A 23,773-nucleotide genomic window follows, 5' to 3' on the forward strand; every position below is an offset into this window, starting at 1 on the left:
TAGTCGTTTATGTAGGCAGTTAGGCACGACTTGGCAAACCGTTATATAGCACAGTTTGGTAGCCAGGAGTCTCATATTGGAGAATAGCAACCTAATGTCAGTTTTTTAATGTAAAACGTACCCCACATAAATTAATGAATTGATGGTTGTCTAATCCAGTGCTTTTCAACTTTTAAAATTTCCATCCGCACTTTTTTATTTCGGAAAATTTTCATCCGCACGAAACAAGCACAATAAGTTTGCAACTTTTCGTTTTTTCGTTTTGTTTTTTTCCTTTAGAGCCTAAGCCTTGACCGATATAAAATAGATAGCTTAAGCTGCAATTAACCACTACGAGACTATATTACTGTATGCGTAACGCATAAGTGGACGCACCAGCTTATTTGATTACCGTATTACACATATAAAAATAATATGCACCATTTTCATCCGCACAATCATCCGCACGACGTTTGTCGTCCGCACTACAATTTTTTTCCGCCGCACAAGTGCGTACCATCCCACGGGTTGAAAAGCACTGATCTAATCATCACATCATCAGGTTGCATTTCAGATGTTTCTGTTTTTATAACAAGGCGCCTGGTTTTGTTTTTATACAGCTATACAATCGAGCATTTTTGTTATAGCCTACTCCCTACAGCAAAAAAATAAATTGAACCTGTGCTTATTAAAACTCATTTACCAACACGGAATTTAAATCAATGTAGCCTAATTGGTTTCATTTTGGCTAAGCACTAAAAAGAGCGTTGTCTAAACGAACAATAATGTTTGAAAGTGCTATAAAATGGTGCTTTTATTAAGTTTATCTTCGAGAATATTCAACCATCTTATTGTACCATAATTATTTTTTTGGAAAACATCAGCGTAAAATAAAAAAATTCATGTATTAGAACGCTGTATATGTGATGCTCTTTTCGCCTAAAACAGTTCGGAACACAGTTTCCATAAAATAATCGCTGCCGGACCAGCTTCCGGTAAAAAAATTGCAGGTATGCGGTACAGGTAACAATTTTTTTTTTAGGCCGAGACAATGTCCGTTTTTATCAGGTCAATTTTTTCTTGACTTTTATTTTTTTTCAAATGATTTGATTGAGACTTATCAGTCATTTAACAAGAATTTGTTTTCAACACTGGTTTTACAACGCTCACAACTACATACACCCTACCCTTTGGAACAACTCTGTACCGCTTGAGTAAGTAGGCCTAACATTGGTGATGTTTAAAGCTGAAAGCACGTTCTTACAACCCCGAGACTAGTGGTTCTCAAAGAGAGCCACTTGGCTTCTTTAGGGAGGAATTTTTAATTTAAGGAATAAAAAGTGGATGAAAAAAGAAGTTATTCAATCGTTGAAACCAGGGCTTTGGAGCAGTCGTAAATGTTAAACGGCTCCGGCTCCAGCTCCGGAGCTCTCTTTTATCATAGGTTAGCTCCAGCTCCGGAGCTTATTGATTCCACTGCTTCGGCTCCAGCTCCGGCTCCATTACGACAAAAACTGAGGTTTAAGGCTGAACGCTTTCCTTATTTTGTGAAAACAATTCCTTATTTTGTGAAGAGTTGCTGTTAAATTATGTGAATTCAGCTATTAGTGGAAGGCTAGTAGCATATCATCTTATGAAATATATCGGAGCCGGAGCTATTTTTTAAACAACTGGCTCCAGCTCCTGCTCCAGCTCCATTTAAATTACACGTAGAGCTCCGGCTCCAGCTCCAGCTCCAGCTCCAGCTCCAGCTCCAGCTCCAGCTCCGTTAAAAATGCACGGCTCCGGCTCCACGCTCCGGCTCCGGCTCCAAAGCCCTGGTTGAAACGCAATAAAAAGATTATTTTAACTGTATTGACTGTTTTTTTTAATGTTTGTTAGGCCCATGATCGTCTATTCTTCACAGTTGCAGAATATTGCATTGCTAGAGATGTACCACAATACCTTGCTAAAGTTGTGTCGCAAGTTCATAATTTTATTGCGCCTTTTAAAGTTACCGTTTATATTAGTCAGTAAAGATACACAAGGAACATATAGGAGCCTACCAAGGCTGGCATTTTGTACACAAGTAAAAAAATAATAGGCCTACCTACATGATACGTTAAAAGAAATTTAACTTTTAGGCGATTAGCGCATTTGAATTATATATACCGGTAACAAGCAATTCCTATGTACCTCAATACCAATTAGCATAACTTTGGGACGCTATCCATATGTTCGAAATTGTTGCAATATCATTAAATAGGCCAGTGGTCTCCAACCTGTGGGTCGCGACCCCAAGTGGGGTGGCATGAAATTTTTGTGGGGTCCTCATAACTCACCATATTCCTGCTGTTGACGAATTATTTATTTCGTTTTCTTTATGACGTCACACAACTAAACATAATTTCACACAATTAAACGAGTGCATTATTCTAGGGAAACCGCTAAATCAGCTAAGGTGACATTTAACAAAAACTAGATTTCTTTGAGTTAGCCCAGCGAATATCGAACTTTCGCAAATTGTTCTATTTGGACATACTTTCAATGCGTTATAAAAGGGTTAATTTTTCAAAAAGTCAAATTTGTTATTAAACGTAACAAACGTTGTTTGCAGATATAACAATTAGGCTTTGTATTCCCAATAATGACAGCGGATGCAGCAAAACGCTTTTTGTGTAATTCGTTTAAAGTAAAAAAACAAAGGTTTTAGCAAATATTTACTTTTGGACTCCGATCAATATCAACGTAACCAACTCTGCTTAAATATGGCATTGAACTAACCCTACTCATTTCTTTTTAACCACATGGCTTTGTGAAGCGAAATTCAGCGCAATTAGCTTAATATTAAAAACGAAACATCGCACTCGCTTGTAAGTAGAGCATTACATGCGGTTATGTCGTTATGCTATGCTGCCATCATACTGAATGTAATTTATTGTTGAAACAAATTGAAATTTTTGTGTTCGCTCGTGTTTTAAATTCATATGTTAGCTACTGTAAAACTTAGCCATTGCTCTCTGGAAATTATGCATAATTTACGCACAATCGCTCGTGTAACTTTGTTTCAGTATTATATTTTTATTTATATCTGAAAACAAAATGGGGTCGCAATAAAAAATCTCATTTCATTCAATTAAAATTGGGGTCGTTTATGTGGATTTCTTCAGAGAACATTAATTGGCTGCCTAACAGTAAAACACTTTCGAGTATAACTGTGCCGCAAGAAATGGGCGCTCCCCATCGATTTGGTACGAAGAAAGTAACGCAAAAAACGGCCCAATTGCCGTATGTACCGCAACGCAATTATTTGGGATAGGGGGCAGATTAGCGTTTGGGTTTGTCAAGCCTTAATAATAAACATAAGAGTACTTGACCCACCCCCACCTAAACGCTAACCGACACCGTAATTTTGGGTGACTAAAAAGCGGGACATTGTGATAATTAATTAAAAAAAATCGTAACTGTCTCGCCTAAATCGGGAAGTATGGCAAGCCTACCATACTTGAACACTATTATAGCGTGTCGCAAGTCTTTACAATATCGTATGTCGATAACCTGATTGACCTGACTCACAGAAGTCACTAAACGCCCTGATCTAAACCGATTCGACCTTGTCGGATATATGGCTATACTTGCGTATGCCTACAATTTGCATTTGACATGCAAATAATCGCAACGTTGGTACAAAAACAACTCAACTGGTATATTGACGAGAAAATAATAAAACACGAATAAAACAAATTAACTACAGGTGACATCTGCGTTAATTGAGTATGTCCGCCTGCCTCCCTCGCCCAAACTGGAAGAGCTCTTGTAGTCGAAACAAGTGGTGCGGAACGCGGTACTTTGTTGCGTCATAATAGTCAGGTAATCCACTGCTGTTGTAGGCTAAATTACAGTATTACACAGTAAGAAAACAAATGTCAAAGTACAAACCTAATACAGGGGTTACCAACCGTGGTTCTACGACACACTGGGTCGAATTCCTAATGTTAGGAAAACATTTTTACCTTTATAAAACTCTGGTAAAACCTCGTTGACACAACCCTTTGTGTAACATTAGAGAACATCAGATCGTGGTTATTGGTTATCTTTCAAACATTTCGCACACTTCATTTGTGTTGTTACACCTGTTTGTTGTGGCATATTATAGTAAACACCTTGACTAAAATTCTAGTAGGGAATGCCGCAATGTATTTATCAGCTCCGGGGGTGCCATAAGCCATAAAATGATAGGAACCACTGATCTAACAGAACAGTCTATGTTGAAATAATGACACAAAAAAAAGATTTAAATTGTTTTGCTCTACTGATTTTACAAACGCTGATTTGAGATAAACGATGCTGTTGGAAGAAAAATATGTAATTACACAAAACTTTGCATGGGCAATAGATTGTTTTATCCTATACTTACTGTTTTTGATATATCTCCACACGAGTTTGAAACGTAGTAAAAGCCTCCGAACGTATCAAAAGGTATCGGACTACTCTGGCGACCGAACATCTTCTTGGTCGTAAATCCCATCACGTCACCCTTCTTCACATCAACGTTGAGGTTGTTGATCTAAATGTTACGTGTGTTTGATCATTTAATTTAACATTTTGGGCAAATTGAAGTTTTGGCTGCATCACACTGGGTGGGTATAGGCCGCCATTGAGGTGTGTAGTGGTAATAGGTTGTGTTTTTTTATAATAAAAATGTATACAAAGCGAAGTGTTGGAATCAGTTGGTGCCAGTTCAAGTTCGACGAGTCTCGTCTGCGAAACATCATCTAAAGAGTGACTGATTTTCAAAAACTTTGGACACACGTATATTGTTAGCCAATGAATTTACGTGCTGGCCACTGACTTTGATTGCTCCTTTTATAGATGACTATAATAACAGACTTCCCTCTAGGTTTTGTTTGGCGTCATACCGTGTGTAACTGATTTGATATTCCATAAATCGGCGACTCCCAGACAAGGTGAAAACCGCTTTGCTTGAGAGAAGGCAACAAAAGGGTTTCGATCTGCGACGGGTCTGCGAAGACACCAGGTCGCCAAACCTGTGGTAAAAAAAACATCGTTTAACATAATTTTCAGCCAATGACTCGACTTAATTAAGTCATTAAAACACTGTAGCATATACCTCAGGGGTTCCCAACCTGGGGGTATTTCATAAATAATTAATTTTAAGCTTCATGAAATTGTCATGCCATTGCTGTTGCCTTTCCATATCGTTGTGAATGTGGGTTTTGAACAAAGTGACTATTGAGGGAAAAGCAGCACAGTGTCTTGTATATATAATATTACATGCGGCTGGCGCTTTCCAACACCAAACCAGCAAATTAAGACATTGTCAGAGCAAAAACAAGCTTAACCATCACCCTGCTATACCTGAACAACGACGAAGTTAACCAGATGCTCAAGTGTGAGCTGAGCGGCGGGAACAAAGGCGGTGACCTGTCGCAGTCGGCCGTGGCACCGAAACGCGGTTCCGGGCAAAAAAACGGTCTGGCCTCTGCTCACGGGGTCCAGGAAGCTTCGACCCACAGCGCTTGCGAACCCGCTGAGTGAGGGCGGCGGAAGGAGGTTGCGGTGACTTGGAGACTTAAACGAACGACCGACCAAAGGCGCCCCTCGGTCCTCGTAGAGGGCTTGATCTAAAAACGGTTTGTATAGCTTATAGTTTAAGATTTTCGATTTTCTTCATTGCTGACATGGTTTCGTGCGCCTGACTCACCAGTGCTGGAGAACTAAGAACCTTTTCCGTAAATAATTTCGTTTTGGAAATTTGCGTGGATGGCTGCCCTATTAGGACTCTCCTAATACTGGTTACTTTTGAAGTAGCCCATTAATATAATTAATTTTACAACTTGCATTTTAGTAAAAAAGTCACATCTGCTGGATTATCTTAAATTTCGACGAATAATTAAGTTAATTTGTTTCATGGAATTTATTACCATTTTTGGTTCGGACTATTATTCCTAAAGTTAGTCAACTTTTTAGGACATACACCATGAAAAAAATGTTAAACGGATTCATCTTTCCTTATAGCAATTGTGGCCCTCGGAGAAATTAAGCAAATAATAAAAAGCAGCTATTTACATGTAAAAATATTGACCTACGTTTTCAAGACACCGTAACAATAAACGAAATTGATTTTTCTGTACATTTTATAGGTTTATTGCCTTCAAAACACAGAAAACTAATCAAAATCACTGCTTGTCACAAATTGGGACTTGCTTCTTAACAAACTTACCGCATTGCATATCGGCGTTGATCGAATAAGCCCGAATGAGAGAATCAGTCGGAAGTGCCAAGGAGCTGCTTCGCTGCAGCGATTCCATTGCCATATCGGTGACAGACTGCATTACCTTGCTCGACCATTGGTTCATATCGATTGATGACTCGTCGGACGACATTCGAAGCCTTAGGAATACAAACGTCAATTAAAAAACACCAAAACTAACAATAAGGTGGATACGAAAACTAAAATAAGGTGGAAACTCATAAATCCACCATGATTGTCATATAATTCATCCGCCCAAAATATATGGCTGGAAATTTTCCATCATGTATGCGATTCCACCTTACGATTTACAGTTCGTGGGCTTTAAGTTTCGAAAATTGTTACTGCGCATGCGCGCGCTGGACTCGGGACTCGGGTAGTCTTAAGTAGTATTACTCGCGTCCCGAGTCCAACTCCGACTCCTCAGCCCTGGCTAACAGAGTGAACATTAATAGTTTTCTATGAGTCTGCCTTTTAAAAGAGATGTGCTCAACGAATGTCGAGTTTATAGAATTATATTATTTTTCATCCTGGTCAATTATCGAAATCAAACACTGCATGAAAATTTTGTAGAAAACAAGTTGCACTAATTTAAACGCCTGGAAACCCCTTGGTATTTTTATGCTACATCACCCAAGACGGCTTAGTCGAGTGTTAGCGTGAAAACAATAACACCAAAATTGATCAAATTTTACCTCTTGCACTGCTTGCCACGATTTACGTGCAGACAGTCGTGCGTGTGTAGGTAGAATCCGCCTTCGTTGTTCGAATAAGATATGTGAGCGGATCCGATGAGCGGAGAGGTAAATCCAAGCATGTCACCGCTTTCCACTCGAGCGGGAAAAAGCGGCTTTGAGAACTTTGAGATACACGAGAAGTATTAGGTATGTGGCAAATTGAAAACGCAGTTTCCACTTTATTGTGAAATATTATAATCGCCAATTACCGTATTCTTGTCGTGCGCATGATATTGGAATACAATTAAATACATGGTAAATCAAATGAAATAGTTGATGGAACTATTACATGTTATAGTATGCGTTGGTGAATTTAAGCTTACAATTTGCGGCTTGAAAATGTTAAACCAGAAATAGACATCCTTTTCACTTATTTTAAAATCACTCTTGAAGCATAAATTGTAATGTGATTTGAATAAAAAATGACGTGGTCTTAATATCACTTGATGCGTTAAAATATTCAATCAGTTGATAGGCATGCTTAAAAATATACACTGGACAGTTGGTAAATCTGTCGTGCGCTGCACCCACTTCGTTGAATCCACGTTTGACCTTGACTTCTTTATCCCATATTAACGTGCAATCGTTAACGACGTTAGAACGCCAGACTTGAAGTCGGATCAAGCCTCCTTGACTGGCGTAAAGCTGAATGCTGTTTATAACTCCGTCGCACGACGCCGCTGCGCCTTTTAGAAGATCACTGTTAGTTACAATGCGACATTGCTCTTTAAAAAAAAATAGTTTATGGTTTGGAAAATTGATTTTTTACGAGATACAGAGAGATATCGTTAATCCGGGCCACTTTTTTACGTCACAAATGTCAATTTAGCAGGGTGTCCTGGTTAAGCTAAAATTCAATGTCTTGCAAATGCATTACATGATAGTATTTTATATCGATTAAGACTGTTTAAAGTAAAACTTCAACAATTCTATACTAGTTCGCTATTGTTTTCAAGAACGAACCATTTTATTAGGAAATTCGGGAATCAATTTCGTTTGACTCATAACAATGCGATTTATCTAAATATATTGGTAAAACTTGGTTACACTATGCACGGATCTGTAATCTAGCTTGATATCTTGTGTAATGTAGCTTGAGATTTAGAATCTCGACTTGTTTGGGTATTGCAAATCATAATCAAGCTATATCGGTAATAATTTAGCACTTTATTTCAAGGCATTTTTGTCGGACGCCGACAGCGGGGTTTCACGTTAAGGGGTAAAATGCGTACAAAGAAATCCGTTCAAGGCGGTTTAATTTCGGATACCGGGATACTGTTTCTAGAGATCTCTCAACAAATCAAACGTTTTATTATCTTGGTAAGACGCCGCCTTTAATTAACAAACTAACGTTATTTAATTATATTAGGTGAACACAATTCACTTTACGGTTAATAGTTTCTTCGACACACATTAAAGATTTTTTTCGCAAAGTTTAAACAAGAATCAAGATAAGATTCATTGATTGAATAGCTCGTGTTGGGGCACTACAATCGCCCATATGCTCTGACAGTGTATCCTTAAAACAGAATATTTCAAGCCAAGATTTAGCTAGCTTACTTGCTAGAATGACTGTGGTTGGGGGAACGTAGAAGGTTTGACTTCTAGGCTTGACGTCGTAGCCCATGTAAGACAGTTTTCCCAGTGACCGCATTTGAGGTGACGGCCCACTTTTCTTTTGTGACCCAACTACGGAGTTGCTTGTTGCACAGACTTGTAAATCGCAGTAGTCGAACCTTAAATATAAACATACCGTTAACTTTTGTAACATGTATTAACACATAAAGTACGTTGCTGTCCAAACAAGGTTTACCTATTGTGCCAAACAAGGCCTATTTAATGAGGTTATTGATTTTCTTGATTGGCTGTTCACCTTTTGTTTCGATCCGAGGTGTAGCACCACGGCCTGTCCATTTCGCCCCGAGGATTTCTGCAGAGGTTGTCGACTAGTCCTTCGTCGGGGAATAACCCGGACTTGTACACGGTGGCGTGTGGCTCATCAACATCCCAGTTCTAAACGTAAACATCGTATCACTTGGCAGTTCTACTTGTTTGTAAAATTCAAGTCGATATAGGAGTTCACTGTCAACGCACTGGGATTGGTTTGTGCAACTTTATTAGAGTTTTGTAGCTAAACGAAGAATTTATGACAGGAAAACTTTAAGCAAGATGTCCTGGTTATCAAGGTTGTTATTGATATTGCAAAAATATCTTTCTGTGTTAAATTTATACCTGGCAAGGCACTCCAGTGAGAGTTTTGTTTGCCTTTCCTCTGTAGTCCTTTCCTTTTCCTCGATAACAATCGGATTCGACCATCTCCGCGCGAGCAGTTGCTGATCTTTGAATTACAATTGGCGATGATTCTGTTACAAAATGTATACTCGTTTAAATCAATTGGCATTACAAATTTTATTTTGGCGTACTATTGATATGTGTACGTCGTTAATCCATAGGCCCTAGGCTAAATCATACATTGTATTGCATTCATGTTAGGAATGCGACAATTCCAGTTGTAGAATAGTCCTATTAGTTTTTTAGTAGGCCTACGCGAAAATATGGCGTCAGTTAACTTTAAACCGTTTGAGATTTATATAGTTTATATATACTGCTTATTAATGAGTAGAGCAATTTTAATTTAACTTTTCCCGCCATGTTTTTAATGGTTTCGTACAAAAGTGAATTAAAAGCAAACATGGCCGGCTTCCAACAGTCAGACACTGACCTTTGTAGCAGCGCACCATTGCGTTAATGGCGTACGACCTCCTTTGCAAGTTAGAACCCGACGAGTGACGGGGCTGGGGACACGTTTCTCCTACTTTAACTGAAGCACACTGTGACCCTGAAACAAATAAATGAAATCTATTTTTGTCAGATCCAACCATAAGCGTTATAGGGATGAACTTATTCTCGTTTTAATTGATGTAACTGGTATGATCCGACGCTGGATTTTGCGTTGTCACTAAAACTGTTTTTCTTATATATAAAGAGCTATAATAGATATCGGAATCGGATCGGAAAAGGTGAATGTATGGTACAGAAACAAGTTGTCCAGCGTAAGTAAAAAAGTTGGATAAGTCCATATACAACTTTCCTTACCACTGTAAAAGAAAGGTCCAGAATTTTCAAAGGTCACCGGAATAGGGAAAGCCAAGTCGGTGCGAGTTAGCAACCCAAGGGTGCCGGAGACTGCACGCGTTGGGCACAATCCAATCACATCGCCCTCCAGCACAGGTTGCGGTGTCTGAAGAGTGACCTTGTTTTCAAAAAAGAACATATGTATATGACACTGGCAAATTTAGCTGACCATATTTGTAAATTTTAGAGTAGGCACAAAAGTGTTGGCGTTTGTTGTAATATTATTGGAATAAATCGGGGGCTAATTAAGTAGCGGAAGAAATGGAAATATGTTTTAAAGTGGCTAACTTTATATCGGTATGTTCTTCAGTTGTTTTTTTAGAAATTAGTTAAAACACAAACGACAAAACGTTTTTACTAAAAAAAAACTAAGTTACACTTAATAAAGTACCGTAAACAACAAAAATATTTAAATGGGCGTAGGATTGCATCAACGAAGACTGTGGTTGCGAATCTCACCTTGTTTATTCCGCTTTGCGAAGTAAGCTTTTCGCTGTGAAGTAGTTTGTATTCGAAACCCCAAGGACGCCAAACCTTTGAAAAAATATTCGGATAGCGCTCAAACCAAGTGTTTTCCGGTTAATATGTAAGCCAAAATAAGTGCAATATAAGTCTACCGAAACTGCAGGTCTCACAGAAATAACGTTTGTGCGTGATCCCAAAATTCAAGTTAAAAACACATACAAAATATATTTTCTTGTTGTCAAAATAAATTTATGGCGACGAGAGCAATTTTAAAATGCGAATCTTCTTCTGAAACATTAAATATAAACAGATTTGGACCAGTGTCTATACCTGAAATGCGAATCCGTTATCGCTGGCTGCGTGGAAGTTAACCGAAACGATGTCGCCATTGCATCTGACCTTGTGTTGGGGCAAAATAACGGGGTCAGGAGTAGTTACGTCAACTAGGTCGCAAGCTTTAATTGGACGACCAACGCGCCGGTACTGATATTTAGGGTCTGAGAAAGAAAATACGCTGAAATTACGGTAAATCCTAATAGCATTAATTTAATACAAATTCATGGATTGTAATTTTATCGCTTGGTCGGATTGTTTTTTTTTGATCCAATTTGACACTACACAAGGTTTATGTGGCCTACAGTTATATTTGGTTAATCTGTTGATCCGGCATACACGGAAAACAATGCTATTTTAAATTTAAAGTTAAACTTTCAAAATTCTCCCGGACGCCTATGGGCCAGGTGGATTTTTTACCGCATTACTAGATGTTTACATAAATATATTTTCGGTTATAAAATACCGTTGTGGTTTTTAATGTAGCCATTGCGTTCGACAAGTCATTAAACTTTTATAGTGTTTTATCGTTATAAATGGGCACAACAGTGATGCCTGAAATCGCAGGTACGGTCAATACTATATTATATACTACACTAATTATCAAATTCGACGATATTAAACAGTCTTACCTGCTTTAAGCTTTTTCCCACACTCCCCTATTTCTGCTGAAAGAACTAGAACTACCCAAGGTATTAACTCACCAAACATAATTTCAACCAGTTAGTTCAGTGCAAAATCTAACGGCGACAGCGTGCAGTGACAATTACCCGAACTGTTGTCTCACAACTAAAGAAAAACGAATGGCGCACAAGTATGCTGACCGGCTGTGATATGCTGCTTTTCTTTTTTCACCAATAATAACCAGTTTCATAAATGGCAAGGTCAGTTCTAAGCGCACCCCTTCTTTATTAATATGTTGACATTCGCATCCTTCTAATGTTGTTCGTCGAGTTGGTTCGGTGCTTTTGGGATTATAAACAAAATAATCCCTCGCTAACTTTACGACGGGGACATGTCGGAAGCGAAAATTGTTTCATAATTGTCGCTTATTAGTTGCGTTTTAGACTTGGCTGAATAGGATGAATGTAATTTGTGCTGTCGCCCATTGCAGATATGTTATTTGGCAATATGTGATTATATTTAAGGGTTTGCTGAATATTTAAAAATATATTTCGCTTTTATTACACCCTTACGGCTTGAAGTTATGGTTGTTGTTATTTTTATATCATATCAGCCAGGGTTTTTACCCAGGGGCCTCTTATCTGGGGACAATATTTCAGCCTTCAGTGGGCCACGAGCATAATATTCTTAAACAATCGTTAGTAAATCTTCAATTTGTTTATTTATAGTTTTAAGGGACAACAACTGAGACAGTTTTTGTTTAAATCAGTATTCCTCTTTTTTGGACTGTGGTACACTTAGAAACCCTAAAATTATTTGCTGCACGCCTACAAAACTATACTGCCAGAATTAATAACCACGCACGCCTAGTTTATCGCATTAGGCTCAGCTCGAACTTTGTTTTTGCTTTTGGTAGTGTACTCTGATTTAAACAAATGTATTAAACAGTATTTGCTCTGTCTTTTTTCGCTCGTGGTTAGCAATTATCCCAATTCCTATTTCAATAATATGCTAGATATTTGGTAATTTTCTGCAGTTATTTTTACTTTGTTTGTCAAAATTTACACAATATTTTTCTGAAATAACCATCAGCGTGTTGTTTTTCTTTTTCATTTTGATAGTTGTTTGTATTTCAAAATAACAAAAATAACTTAAACATTTAATAACTGACTTATGTTCGACCAGAATAGTCAGGAAAACATCAAAAGAGTGTGGTTGACGACGCCCAAACACTAATACAGCACACCATACAACAATATACAACGGAGTGTTGCTCTTCCAGCAGAATATATAATAGATCGACGTTTCGACGTGCTATACAGAACGTCTTCATCAGGATACTGACGTTACATGTAAAACAGATTCCTTATAAATCAACAAGTAACAATTCGTGCGATTAAAAACTCGCACCAACGCTCATTGGTGTAAGAGCGCGCGATAGCTTATCGGCATTAGAACGTCAGTTTTTACGTTCATGGTGCTGGCTTGTAAATATGTTCCACGACTCAAGAAAACCTCGCTTGTGGTAATCGGTTTCCTTGGTCAACACCTGAGCAGCAGAAAAGTTAATGCTGTGCTTGTGGGTAGTTGCATGGCTTGCCAACGCTGATTTCTTAGCATCCTTCTTGCCCACATCCCTTTCGTGCTCCTTCCGGCGCGTATTTAAACTTCTCCCCGTCTCTCCGATATAAATTTCGCCGCACTCACCGCACGGTATAGCATACACCACACCCCTTGTCGCAGTTGCATCAACCGGGTCTTTTGGGTGCGACAGCATCTGACGTAGGGTGTTAATTGGTTTTGCAGGAAATTTAACTAAAATGGAGGAAAATTTAGACTTTTAATCTAAAGTTAAAGTCATAAATAAATGCAAATCGGTTGAACATTTAAAAGGTTTGCATCAGACGACTGGACAAAAAAATAACACGCAACTTTCAAAAAGATTGGTGAAAAAAGGAGTGGATGTGTGACTGTCATAGGCTCTGCCAGGGGGCCACAGAGGCATTACCCCATAAAAAATTATAAATATTGTACTCTTAATAATATTTTGTTTTTTAGCATTATAAGCAGTACCACAAACGTCGATCACCGGCATGCCCCATCTTCAATTGTCATGACTGTTACGTCATAAACGATTTAGTTATTATTAAATTCGCTATACTTATTGATGTAGTTACTTTTTAGTCATTTTGTTTTTGCTCTCTGAATGGTTTTTAAGTATTGCGCTAAAACTCAGTAAGTTGCTGCTCGAAACGGTTTGCTAGCATATTTATATGTGTTCGATGCGGCATTTTAATTCATGCAATGGCAAAAGCTAAACAACAAAAGTTTAAACTTTTTGCCCAGACCCCAACCTCTCTAAATTTTTGTCTGGCTATGTTACCGGTGACTGTGCTTTAAAAAAATCGCCTTTTTTCTTTTTTGTTTTCATTTTTTGTAATAAACGTAAAAGCATGCCGCTAATTTTTTTTATTATTAGTAGTAGGCCTACGATACCGTTTTTGTGGTTGTTAAAGAAAAACGTTGCTTGAAAAAATCAGTGCCTCACCATCTAGGATCCTTACCGCACGTCACTGCTTAATACGCTTACAGTCATTGAAACCATTAGGGCTTTAACTAGTAATGACTAAACTATGCGCTTTATTGTTTTCGCCATTTATTACAGCAAATATGTGCGATCGCGCAAAACGCAACAAATCCGCACAAACCGAAAAATGTGGGCCAAATTTAGGCCTGGTGTACATTTGTCCTCGCATGCTAGTCTATATACCAGGGGTCGGCAACCTTTCGTACGCAGTGTGCCAGTTTATGAATAATGTCTAAATATTAACAACTCGCGTGCCAAACAATTTTCTATGTTTAGTTTCGCACTGGCAATCAGGGCTGCGGAGTTGGTTAAAAACAACCCGACTCCGACTCCGGCCGAATATCAAATTTTATCACGACTCCCGAGTCCGACTCAGCAGCCCTGCTGTGATCTGACATCTAATTTACGTATCTTTTTTGAAATATACTTCGATGCTTTTTAAGCCGATACCTAGAAGTGTTAACTTTCAGTTTCGCTTTTTGTTGGTTTCTCAGTCGCACAAAAACACGTGCTTACTTTTAATGTAGAACAGTGGTTCTCAACCTTTTTAGCATACGGATCGGTAAAATTTCAAAACAAATTTTGCGCACCGGTGGCACTTCAAAAATTAAAATCAACCAAAAATGTAACAATTACGACAAAAGTATGCAACTTAAAAGAAAATAACGAAAACTTCTATGTAATGAGAAATTTGCTGCTGTCTTTTTGATATCATACGTGTTATACGTGGTTCTTTTGAAGTTTTTCACGTACAACTGGTCTTAAAGTTTAGGATTTAAACGAGTTGTAGCCTACTTTTAAATAGTTGTGCACAACACTTGCAGCATTGTGACGTAAGATAAAGTCCAAAAAATTTTGGAACTGGTTAAGTTCTAAATTTAATGGACAAGCCGCCTTCAACATCTTGCATTTTGCAATTGAGATATAAATTTGTAATCTATTTGGCGGACCGGCAGGAAAGTTGACGCGAACCGGCGGTTGAGAACCACTGATGTAGAATGCCCTGCTTTAACGTACCGGTAGTAAACGTTACGCCAAATTTGGGGCATCGTGACGTAATACGAACGGTTAGTGGTAAACAACAAGTACGCCGACAAAAAATAATATTAAATACAACACAGTTAAGACACTTATTTGTGACACGAACTGGCAATGTGTGCAACCACTTAGTTAGCGCTAGTGTTAATAATGTAATAGTAATGTTAATGATGTGGTAGTGATGTAATGGTTACACTTTCTTAAGGTGAACGTGCGCGTTAAATCAATTGGCGTGCCATGCAAAATCATCTTGCGTGCCACAAGTGGCACGCGTGCCAGGGGTTGCCGACCCCTGCTATATACCAACTTGTAAAACAAAAACTTATTTTTCTAAAATGAAGTAGAAAAAGTTTCGCGGCACACTTCAATTATCTCCCGAAGCAAATGGTGTGCATTGTGCTGTGTCACACAGTACGAGAAACACTGGTTTAAGCGTTCTGCCTCGTTAGAGCTGTTCTTCCCTGTCTCTGGTATTTCGCAAATCAATGGGTGTGGAAAAGCACTTAAGTAGATTTTGTTAATTTTCGGAAATACACGATCTTTAATGCGAACTTTCTTTTAAAAGTCAAACACAAGTTTTTCGTATCATTTTTTAAATATTGGTCCGCCCAATCTTGTTTGAAAACAAAAATCCCAACTTCCACATACTTCTGACGCTTGGGTTAAATGTAAACCAACATGTAAACAAAAACAAACTGTATAGCTGGTAGCTGCCCTTGTAAAATAATCGCTGCTGCTGCATCTTTTGTGACGAAACTGATTGCTGCAAAATGAACTGTACTTTGTGCGTACTGTGTTTAAGTTACAACACTCTTGCTATTTAATAAAAAGATGGAAAAATCTGTCTAAAGTGTGTGCAAACATTTATTGCTAGTTTGTCACGTACTCGGTCCAGAAACAGGAACCCAACAGCTGTTTTGTTAGATTGGGTATTTCCCACTCCTGGTAAACCCAAGTTTCCCTGGGAAGGCAACTGAGCCGTCTTGCACCACAGTTTCATCAGTTTTATTTTCAGTTTTACCCTTTTTGAAAGATATTGTACAAGCACATTAAACTTGGTTTTAGAAAAAAAATATTTAGTTTTTATTTCTTTTTGAAAATAACCTAGAGGCGCTGGTCTGGAATCCTACCACAATGCACCTTATTTGGGTTAGGGTGCAGGTTAGAGATTGGGTAAGGGTGGGTTTTGCAATAGTATTAAATAATGAATATAATAATACTTCACCAACCCACACACCCTAACACTTACTCTTTCCCTAACCCAAATATTGTATGTTGATTTAGTAACTGTAGTAGGATTCTAGATGAGCACCAAAACCTATATTTAAACCTTTGTTTATCTTTGGCGTGCTGTGCTATGGTGCTAAAAGTATATTAAATGAACCTGGCTGTAGTAAGTAGTATTCCTAAATACCTTAAACTAAAACTAGTTTGCCTATTTTGTGACACAGGTTAAGAATAACTGTATAAACAATGGCTAATGATATGTACAGTCGTAACAGCAATTCACACAAGTATCTGGAAACCAAACGGGACAGCTTTGATGATAGATCTGGATCACCTGTGCGACAATCTGATTCACCAAGGCTATCACGCAAAGCAATTAACAGTCTTGGTGATACAGAGAAAACTGGAGTTCCATTAAATACTCCATGGACCTTGTGGTTGGATAGGTAAAAATCAATTTACTTTTATTGTAAAATTTTATGTATTTTGGGAAGACTAAACACCGATCTGTTCATAATCTTCAGTAGATGATGGCAAAAGCACTTGCCGAAACGTTTGCTAATAAAAGAATGAATCTTTTATCTATTATTTGGGCCACTCTCTTTCTACTGAAGATTATGTATTTTGCTTTTTTAATAAAGTTATGTTTAAGCATATATGACCCTCTTTACTAAAAAAAATATATATTTATATTTAGGCCATGACCAGACATCATCATACAAAAAATTTATCAAGTCTGATTTTTAATAGTTACATTTTTTCAACAGGTCTGTTCCAAATCTTTCAGTGACAGAGTATGAGGCAAACCTGAGAAAAATTTACACTGTGTCCACTGTTGAGGTACTATGTCCATCTTAAAGTACATGCCATTATACATTTTTTCCAACAAAATCATTATGTTTTCTTTTATATTTGTTTGAAATTTTTAAAATATATTTATAAATTTCTTAAAAAACAGGGTTACCATTTTGTGTGTATTAGATTTTTGCATATTTTTGAGTGCAATGTCTATAAACCTGCTTTTACAAAAACACATGCAAATTTATTTTTAAGATATGTGCTTAGTTTTTCTTATGGGGATTGGTTTATGTTGCTGGACTCGGGCTCAAGTAAGACTGCTCGAGTCCAGAGTCCCCCAAGCACATAGGCAGTCCTAAATTCGAAACAAAAAGGCCCATACTCTAAAAAAGGAAAAGTGGAATATTTTCCAACCACAAATTGTTGATGGGTAAATTATAGTATTACTTGATTGTCATACATCCATCTATGTTCAAATGAATGGGTGGAATAGTGGCCGTAGACTCGACTGGATTGGCAATTTAGTCATTAGTTGGACCCGGGAGTCAGAACTGTGGTTGTTTTTAACCATATGCTCATTTCAAAGCTGACTTTAAATTTCGACATCCGGTGTTTTTTCAGACCAGACATAATTTAGAGAACGAGTAAGTAAAACCATGTTTATCATCATGATTATAAAAAGGAATTTGTTCTTGAAGTTCATCATTTTTTAACACATGTATTTTATCTAGCAACATCTTCAAAGCTTGCATTGAAATAATTCCGGACGGTAAACTACATGGGCGAATGCAGGGTAGAGTAGTTCATGGCTTGGCGTCAACACACAGTATACTTTGTTCCAAATTTGTTGTTCCAAAAGAAAATCGATTCAGTCCAAAAATACTATGCATGCTATGGCATGGTGCAGTGTGTGACTAATAAAATCTATAAACAACAGTTTCTGTTAAATTGGACTACACATGCCATTTTTTTGAGCATGTTCCGTTTTATGTGCCTAAGGTTTTACGTATCCTTTCAAATGAAAAGTTTGTCAATTTCAAACAGATAGACGCAATTTTTATTGCAATTAGCCGGGCTGCATATTTGCGCATAAGTTGGTCAGCAAACAAAAAAAACAAAAATTGAAAAGTACCGATAATTATTTCATATTTAAGAGGTTTGCAGGACACAGGACGATTACCAAACAGACGCAGTAGAAAAAAGGTTAAAAACCAATGTTTTATAACAACCTGTTGAAACGAAATCCAATAAAATGTTCATTCCCAACAGACAAAAATTCGTCCTTCCCCCCTTTATTTTTTGGTCTTAGCAGATGGTAACCATGCTTATAAACAAAGATGTTTTTTGCAAAATAATGTAACAATAAACTCGTTAATTGCAGAAAACTGTGTACTGTGTTTTATTTTACCCAAGTAAAAAGGCATGTCTGAACTTGACCAACGAATAGTTGGTTGATTTCATTTGAGTTAATTTGTTTGTTTTTTTGATTAGAGTTTCTGGGGTGTCTTCAACCACATACCAACACCAAGCAATCTGGTGACAAGGTACAGCTATCACTGGATGAGGAACAATATCAGGCCTGTTTGGTGAGTTTAACTAATCATGTATCATGCATTATTCCCAAGTTTTTATCAAGTTGAACTGTGATGTTGTTACACCAAAATTTCAGGATTTTTACTTAGTGGCCTGTTAGATGCCAAGCGCTTCACAAAGTGACTTACAACTGAATTTATATAAGTGAACGTAAATAAAACAAACAGAAGAGGTAATACAATAAAAGCGACCAACGTATAAAAAAGAAACAGAAACATAATTTGCAAAAATATCGAAATGTTGCCTAAATCCAAATGTCAGCATATTTCCCTGTTTTACAAATAAACTACAACAAGGGGAAAAAAAGGTGTAAGTGACAAATGTAACTAATTTTTAGATGCCAACCAACAGAAAACATAATAAGATAAGAAATAAAGCGTGAAAGGCGAAGTGCAAAATTGGAAAAGCAATATAATTCACTTGAGTGTGAAAGAAAGAGTGTAAAGAACAGACGTGCAAACGATAAAATGTTAAAACAATTTCACACAAACAAACCAGGGCTGCAGAATCGGTTAAAAATAACCCGAGTCCGACTCCGGCCAAAAAAATAAAACCGAGTCCGACTCCGGTCAAATGTGCAATTGCCTGTATTTCACCAATTTATATAACTAAAATAACGCGGATATTCAGTAATCCACTTATAGGGGTGTTGTATAATTCATTCACTCAAAATACATGGTTGGAAAATATTGTACCATATGCTATTTTGCTTTTACAATTTTCATTTGGCGGCTGTTTCAGTTTTTAAATTAGGTACTACGCATGCGCATTTCAGGCTCGGGACTCGGGTAGTTTTGCAACGTCTTACTCGAGTCCGGAGTCCGACTCCAGCAAAAACAAACCGACTCCTCGAGTCCCTAGTCCTACTCCGCAGCCCTGAAACAAACAATAAAATAATGCGTGTAACAGTGTCGCGGTAACTTTAATAAAATCAGTAAGATCAATGTTCTCTTATATTATCCTAAAGAACCACAAAGGTTAAAAATATCTAAAACAGGTTTATTAAATGACAGAATATGTGTTGGGACAGGCTTAGATCCGAATAAACAATATTATTATTATTATTTTTTTTTCATGTTCTCTCATATTATTTGTTGTTAAACATAGGTTGGCCTTTTTATAACAACCCTTATTAGTCAGTTAACTGGTTTTAATGCAAGACAATGGCTGCTGTTAACTAGATAGTTCTAAAATTAAACTAAAAATTTCAACATCATCGAAATTATTTCACAATCTTGACACAGCTTTTTACCATTTTTACATAAGCTGATGATAACATAATGAAACTTGAAATTTTACTTTGGTATTAACTATGTGATCACTTTTAGGGAAGATGAAGTCAACACAAATGGAGGAATGTGGAAACTGCGATGTCACAAGCTTTGCACTGTAGATTTTTCTTTACTTTCTAAATCTTTATTAATTAACCAATTAATTAGCTCTATATCTAAACTTAGTTATGCATAAAAAGCTGTTACAGGACAATAAATCCCGATCAAATCTTAACAGACAATGTGCCAATTATATTTTCCAAGTATTGGTCACATCCTACTGGTATTATCTAACATTTCTAACATCTTTTAGTTTTTGTTATTTTCTGCTGCTAGAAATGCCAATAAAACTATTTTAGATAAATTCAAGCGAATAGGACCAAAACTTGATATCAATGATTTTTTACAGAAAAAAATATTTAAATTTCAAACATACTACCATTGTAATATTATTATTCTAAAGCTGACCAATTGCTAAAACTTTGCAGGATAGTGTGTGGAATGAACTGTTGTTGGCTTGTATTGGTGAACAGTTTTCCCAGTATGTCAACAAAGGTAATTAATTATTTTATATTATCTTATTGAATATAGTATTGAGTTTAAATATGTCCATTCTTTGTTGTTACGCCGATCCTTGAACTGAATGTAAAGAGTTCTTGTTTACCCGTTGTACTGTTTATAAGCTTAGACTTAAACCAGTGGTTCCCAAACTTTTTGTTGTCGCGACCGTCTTGTGAGTTTACAAGAACCTACACGCCCCGGAATTATTCTTACATTGGGTGAAAGTAAGAGTAAAGTTAACTCGAAAACACGACTGGTTTACTAAAGCAATTGCCGTTAACAAATTTTTTAGACTGGCACATTATTTTACTCTTTACACTGCTAACTTTTGTATTGTTTTTTTATGCCAATTTTCGTTCGGCAAATAGTACACGGCGATCCCCTGACAACCTCTTGCGACCCCCAGGTTGGGAATCACCCACTTAAACCAATACAAAAATGTTACAGGGGATGACATCATTGGTTTGAGTGTTAGCGTAAGAAAGAACGATGACCTTGTTCAGCTCTGGAACAAGGATTCAGCAGGTGCAGAGGACAACAAGGTCATGCAGCGAGTCAAGGAGCTCGTGCCCAACGTCACCTTCGAGACGAGCTTCTACAAACGTAAGCTTTTGGTTTACACCATAAGTTGTCAAACTGCGTGAAGATCAATAGTGTGCTTGGTAATACCAGTTCAGTGGACTTTAGTGAAGTGACTAACTAGCGATGGGAAGTTATTAGACAACATACGCGGTTTAGGTTTGTGTGGCCTGCAAATAGTGCAGTTACTCGCTAGCTACTTCCTGTTATGATGTCATCCATTGACCTGTTCGTTTATCACGTTTTAGCAAAAATACTGAGAGGTTTAAATTTTTGCCTGTGCTTGATTAACTTTTCTCTTTTCGATACCATTTTATTTATAGTTTATATAATATATATGTAAAACTTATTCTGTGACATATTTACAATGTAGCCCTGTTTTAATAACACTTTTTTTCCATAAAAAAGATTTTATTGAGCCGAAATACCAAGTAGTTTTTCTTGTGCTAAGTTTAACTTATTGCCTCGTAATTTCTAACCTAACTGATACTTTGTTAATATTCTGTATATGATTCCATATATTTACAGCACACCAAAAGCATCGATCTGTTGAAGCCAGGAACGGCCCATGAAATAGCTTACCCACAAAACCAAAGCAAAACCGGAATCATATCCCGTATGTGGACCCATTCAGTGTACTGTGCAATTAGTGTTAACAGTTCCTCTTAATCCTTTTTTAACTTATTTCCACCTGTACACTTTTGGGTTTTAGCCTGCGCGGCCATAGATACGCGAACTTGTGTTTATAGAATGGTAAAACGTGCACGGCACTTGCTTGAAAATGAAATGTGTTCCATGAGGTCGTTTTAAAGTTTTACTGTATCGTGCCTCATTGTCTGTTCCAAACCGCACTTCCAACCGCATTTTGTTCAATGTTTTTATCGTTTTGCTTTCACACTTTCAAATGATTGATTCACCTTCTCTACATTGTTTGTTGCGTTATAAATTGTGTAGTTAACCGGAGTATTGTACATATTTTTGTGTTTTATTCGAAGACTATTTTAGGTGACCTTTCTATGTTCCCTTTTCCGCTTTGATACAGTTACTTTGCGTTATGCGTGTAGGTTAAAGTAGTTTCGTCTTTTGCGACTGCCCTGCGTTTATCAACGTCTGTATACGCAAGGTTATATTCTATCCCGTTTTTCTGTTTCGTAAATATAACATTCGTTGGTTATAGGGGATTAAATTAATAAATCCCAAGTCTCGTTTGCCAAATTGCTGCACGACGTTACCTTCACTATTTCAATTACGTAATGCATGCCTTGCAAGTACTTTTAAAAGTTAAAATAAGCGTAACTTCAAACAACTTTCTATTTTCAAAATTTAAAATAATTAGACCTATTTATAACGTTTTTGTTTCGGTTAGGATAGGCTTGTTCTTTTGTTTGATTAAAATAAGCTTACACTTAGTACGTAAGTCGTCGGTGCTGCGTTTCGGAACATTTGCGCCTTCATTACTTTCCTTAATTCCGTATTCTATTATACCATCGGTTCAATAAAACAGGTTAATCGACGATTTGGATGCGTGTTCTTCTTCTGCAACAAAGTCGGAGCTGAACTTTAACTCATGACTACGGCGATTTTTGTCTTGAAAAAAAGAGAAATTTTGACCTAAAAAATAAAAATTAAGACAAAATGTTGCATATTTAATTGTTTTGAAAAAATGTTGGCTTATCAGAAATATATTGATTTGAACAACGCAATGTTGTATGAAGTACTACATTAGTGCCTTGGTGTCTTCAGTTATTTGTTTTAGATGTTTCACTGACACCGGTCGAACACAATCACTTTTTTCTGGTTTATACAAACTCTTAAAAATATTTAGTTGATTTAAGTACATTTTTTGCAAAGCCTACAAATATTATTATAAAATGTACTTTTTAAGCTCGTATATTGGGGTAGGTTAACCACCAAGAAAGAGACCAAGTTCTTATAGGCCTACAGCATATATTCATTTTGCAAGGGTCACACATAACAAATTCGTGACGACTTGTACTGTGCAGTGATCACTTTACAAAAAAAAAATAGCACGTGGCTTGGTCTAAGCCTGCAGCCCCGAGGTTTAGTTAAAAACATACGACTGTATAATTTAGACTCAATCTGAATAAACTTTCGCCTTTGTGCTAATCTTGGTTGTTGTGTTTTTGCGCTAATCTTGATTGGCTTTTTGGTTTATGGTTTTTTTTTACCGGGCTCAGGGCCTCGGGTTTGTGTTGGTGACAGCTGCACCACCCGGGGAGGGGAGCATCATTGCCCGTTGTTTTATTAAAGTTTTGCGAAAACAAAACAAAGAATACAAGTGAAAATTACAATGAAAAAAAAGGGAACTATACAAAGTTGCTTTGTTGAGTTTTGTCGAAAAACAAAACATAACAAACAATGCAAGAGATACTTACAATGGGAATGAGAAAAAAGAAAAAAGGGATCCAAAGGTAGCAAGTTCTCTCTTGACGAACGAAGATGTCTTCATATAAACTGAAGAACCTGGAGGTGGCATCTTCGAACATCTGAAATGTAGAAAAGGCTCTAAAATGTAGACTCGTGCGCATACAGCTCGCATTGCAGCTTGCTGTAGAGCTGTTTCGACTCTATA

General features: G+C 37.2%; 2 protein-coding genes across 2 annotated transcripts; one reads left to right on the forward strand and one right to left on the reverse strand.

Annotated features, from left to right (window-relative positions):
- Positions 1–3,702: 3,702 nt before the first annotated feature.
- On the reverse strand, positions 3,703–13,628 carry LOC146148021 (uncharacterized). The gene is made up of 16 exons (XM_083387985.1): positions 13,607–13,628; positions 12,997–13,341; positions 10,900–11,066; positions 10,564–10,638; positions 10,066–10,222; positions 9,692–9,808; positions 9,202–9,332; positions 8,843–8,982; positions 8,530–8,705; positions 7,501–7,655; positions 6,928–7,091; positions 6,203–6,372; positions 5,338–5,603; positions 4,878–5,006; positions 4,376–4,525; positions 3,703–3,849 (listed from the first exon to the last, which is right to left on the reverse strand). The coding sequence occupies exons 1-16, from the start codon at positions 13,626–13,628 to the stop codon at positions 3,703–3,705; spliced, it is 2,511 nt and encodes an 836-aa protein (XP_083244111.1).
- A 2,980-nt stretch (positions 13,629–16,608) lies between these two features.
- Positions 16,609–22,696, forward strand: LOC146148022 (eukaryotic translation initiation factor 4E type 3-B-like). Its single transcript, XM_083387537.1, has 7 exons — positions 16,609–16,824; positions 17,146–17,218; positions 18,668–18,762; positions 20,098–20,158; positions 20,529–20,595; positions 21,049–21,204; positions 21,709–22,696. Exons 1-7 carry the CDS (start codon positions 16,625–16,627, stop codon positions 21,750–21,752), a joined length of 696 nt encoding a protein of 231 aa, XP_083243663.1. The 5' UTR covers positions 16,609–16,624; the 3' UTR covers positions 21,753–22,696.
- Positions 22,697–23,773: the final 1,077 nt, after the last annotated feature.

Source organism: Ascidiella aspersa, chromosome 4 (assembly GCF_963924565.1).
Source record: "Ascidiella aspersa chromosome 4, kaAscAspe10.2, whole genome shotgun sequence".
Lineage (NCBI taxonomy): Eukaryota > Metazoa > Chordata > Ascidiacea > Phlebobranchia > Ascidiidae > Ascidiella > Ascidiella aspersa.

What these genes read in the sequence shown, in the direction of transcription:
- LOC146148021 (XM_083387985.1), bottom strand. Translation starts at nt 13,628, where the DNA reads ATGGGGCATGCCGGTGATCGAC. An exon ending in TGGACCTTTCTTTTACAGTG is followed by an intron (nt 9,809 to 10,065) that starts GTAAGGAAAGTT and finishes TATTTGTTTCAG; the next exon opens with GGTCACAGTGTGCTTCAGTT. An exon ending in TTAACTTCGTCGTTGTTCAG is followed by an intron (nt 5,007 to 5,337) that starts GTATAGCAGGGT and finishes TTTTTACCACAG; the next exon opens with GTTTGGCGACCTGGTGTCTT.
- LOC146148022 (XM_083387537.1), top strand. Translation starts at nt 16,625, where the DNA reads ATGGCTAATGATATGTACAGTCGTAACAGCAATTCACACAAGTATCTG. An exon ending in ACACTGTGTCCACTGTTGAG is followed by an intron (nt 17,219 to 18,667) that starts GTACTATGTCCA and finishes TTTTTTGATTAG; the next exon opens with AGTTTCTGGGGTGTCTTCAA. An exon ending in TTCCCAGTATGTCAACAAAG is followed by an intron (nt 20,596 to 21,048) that starts GTAATTAATTAT and finishes AAAATGTTACAG; the next exon opens with GGGATGACATCATTGGTTTG.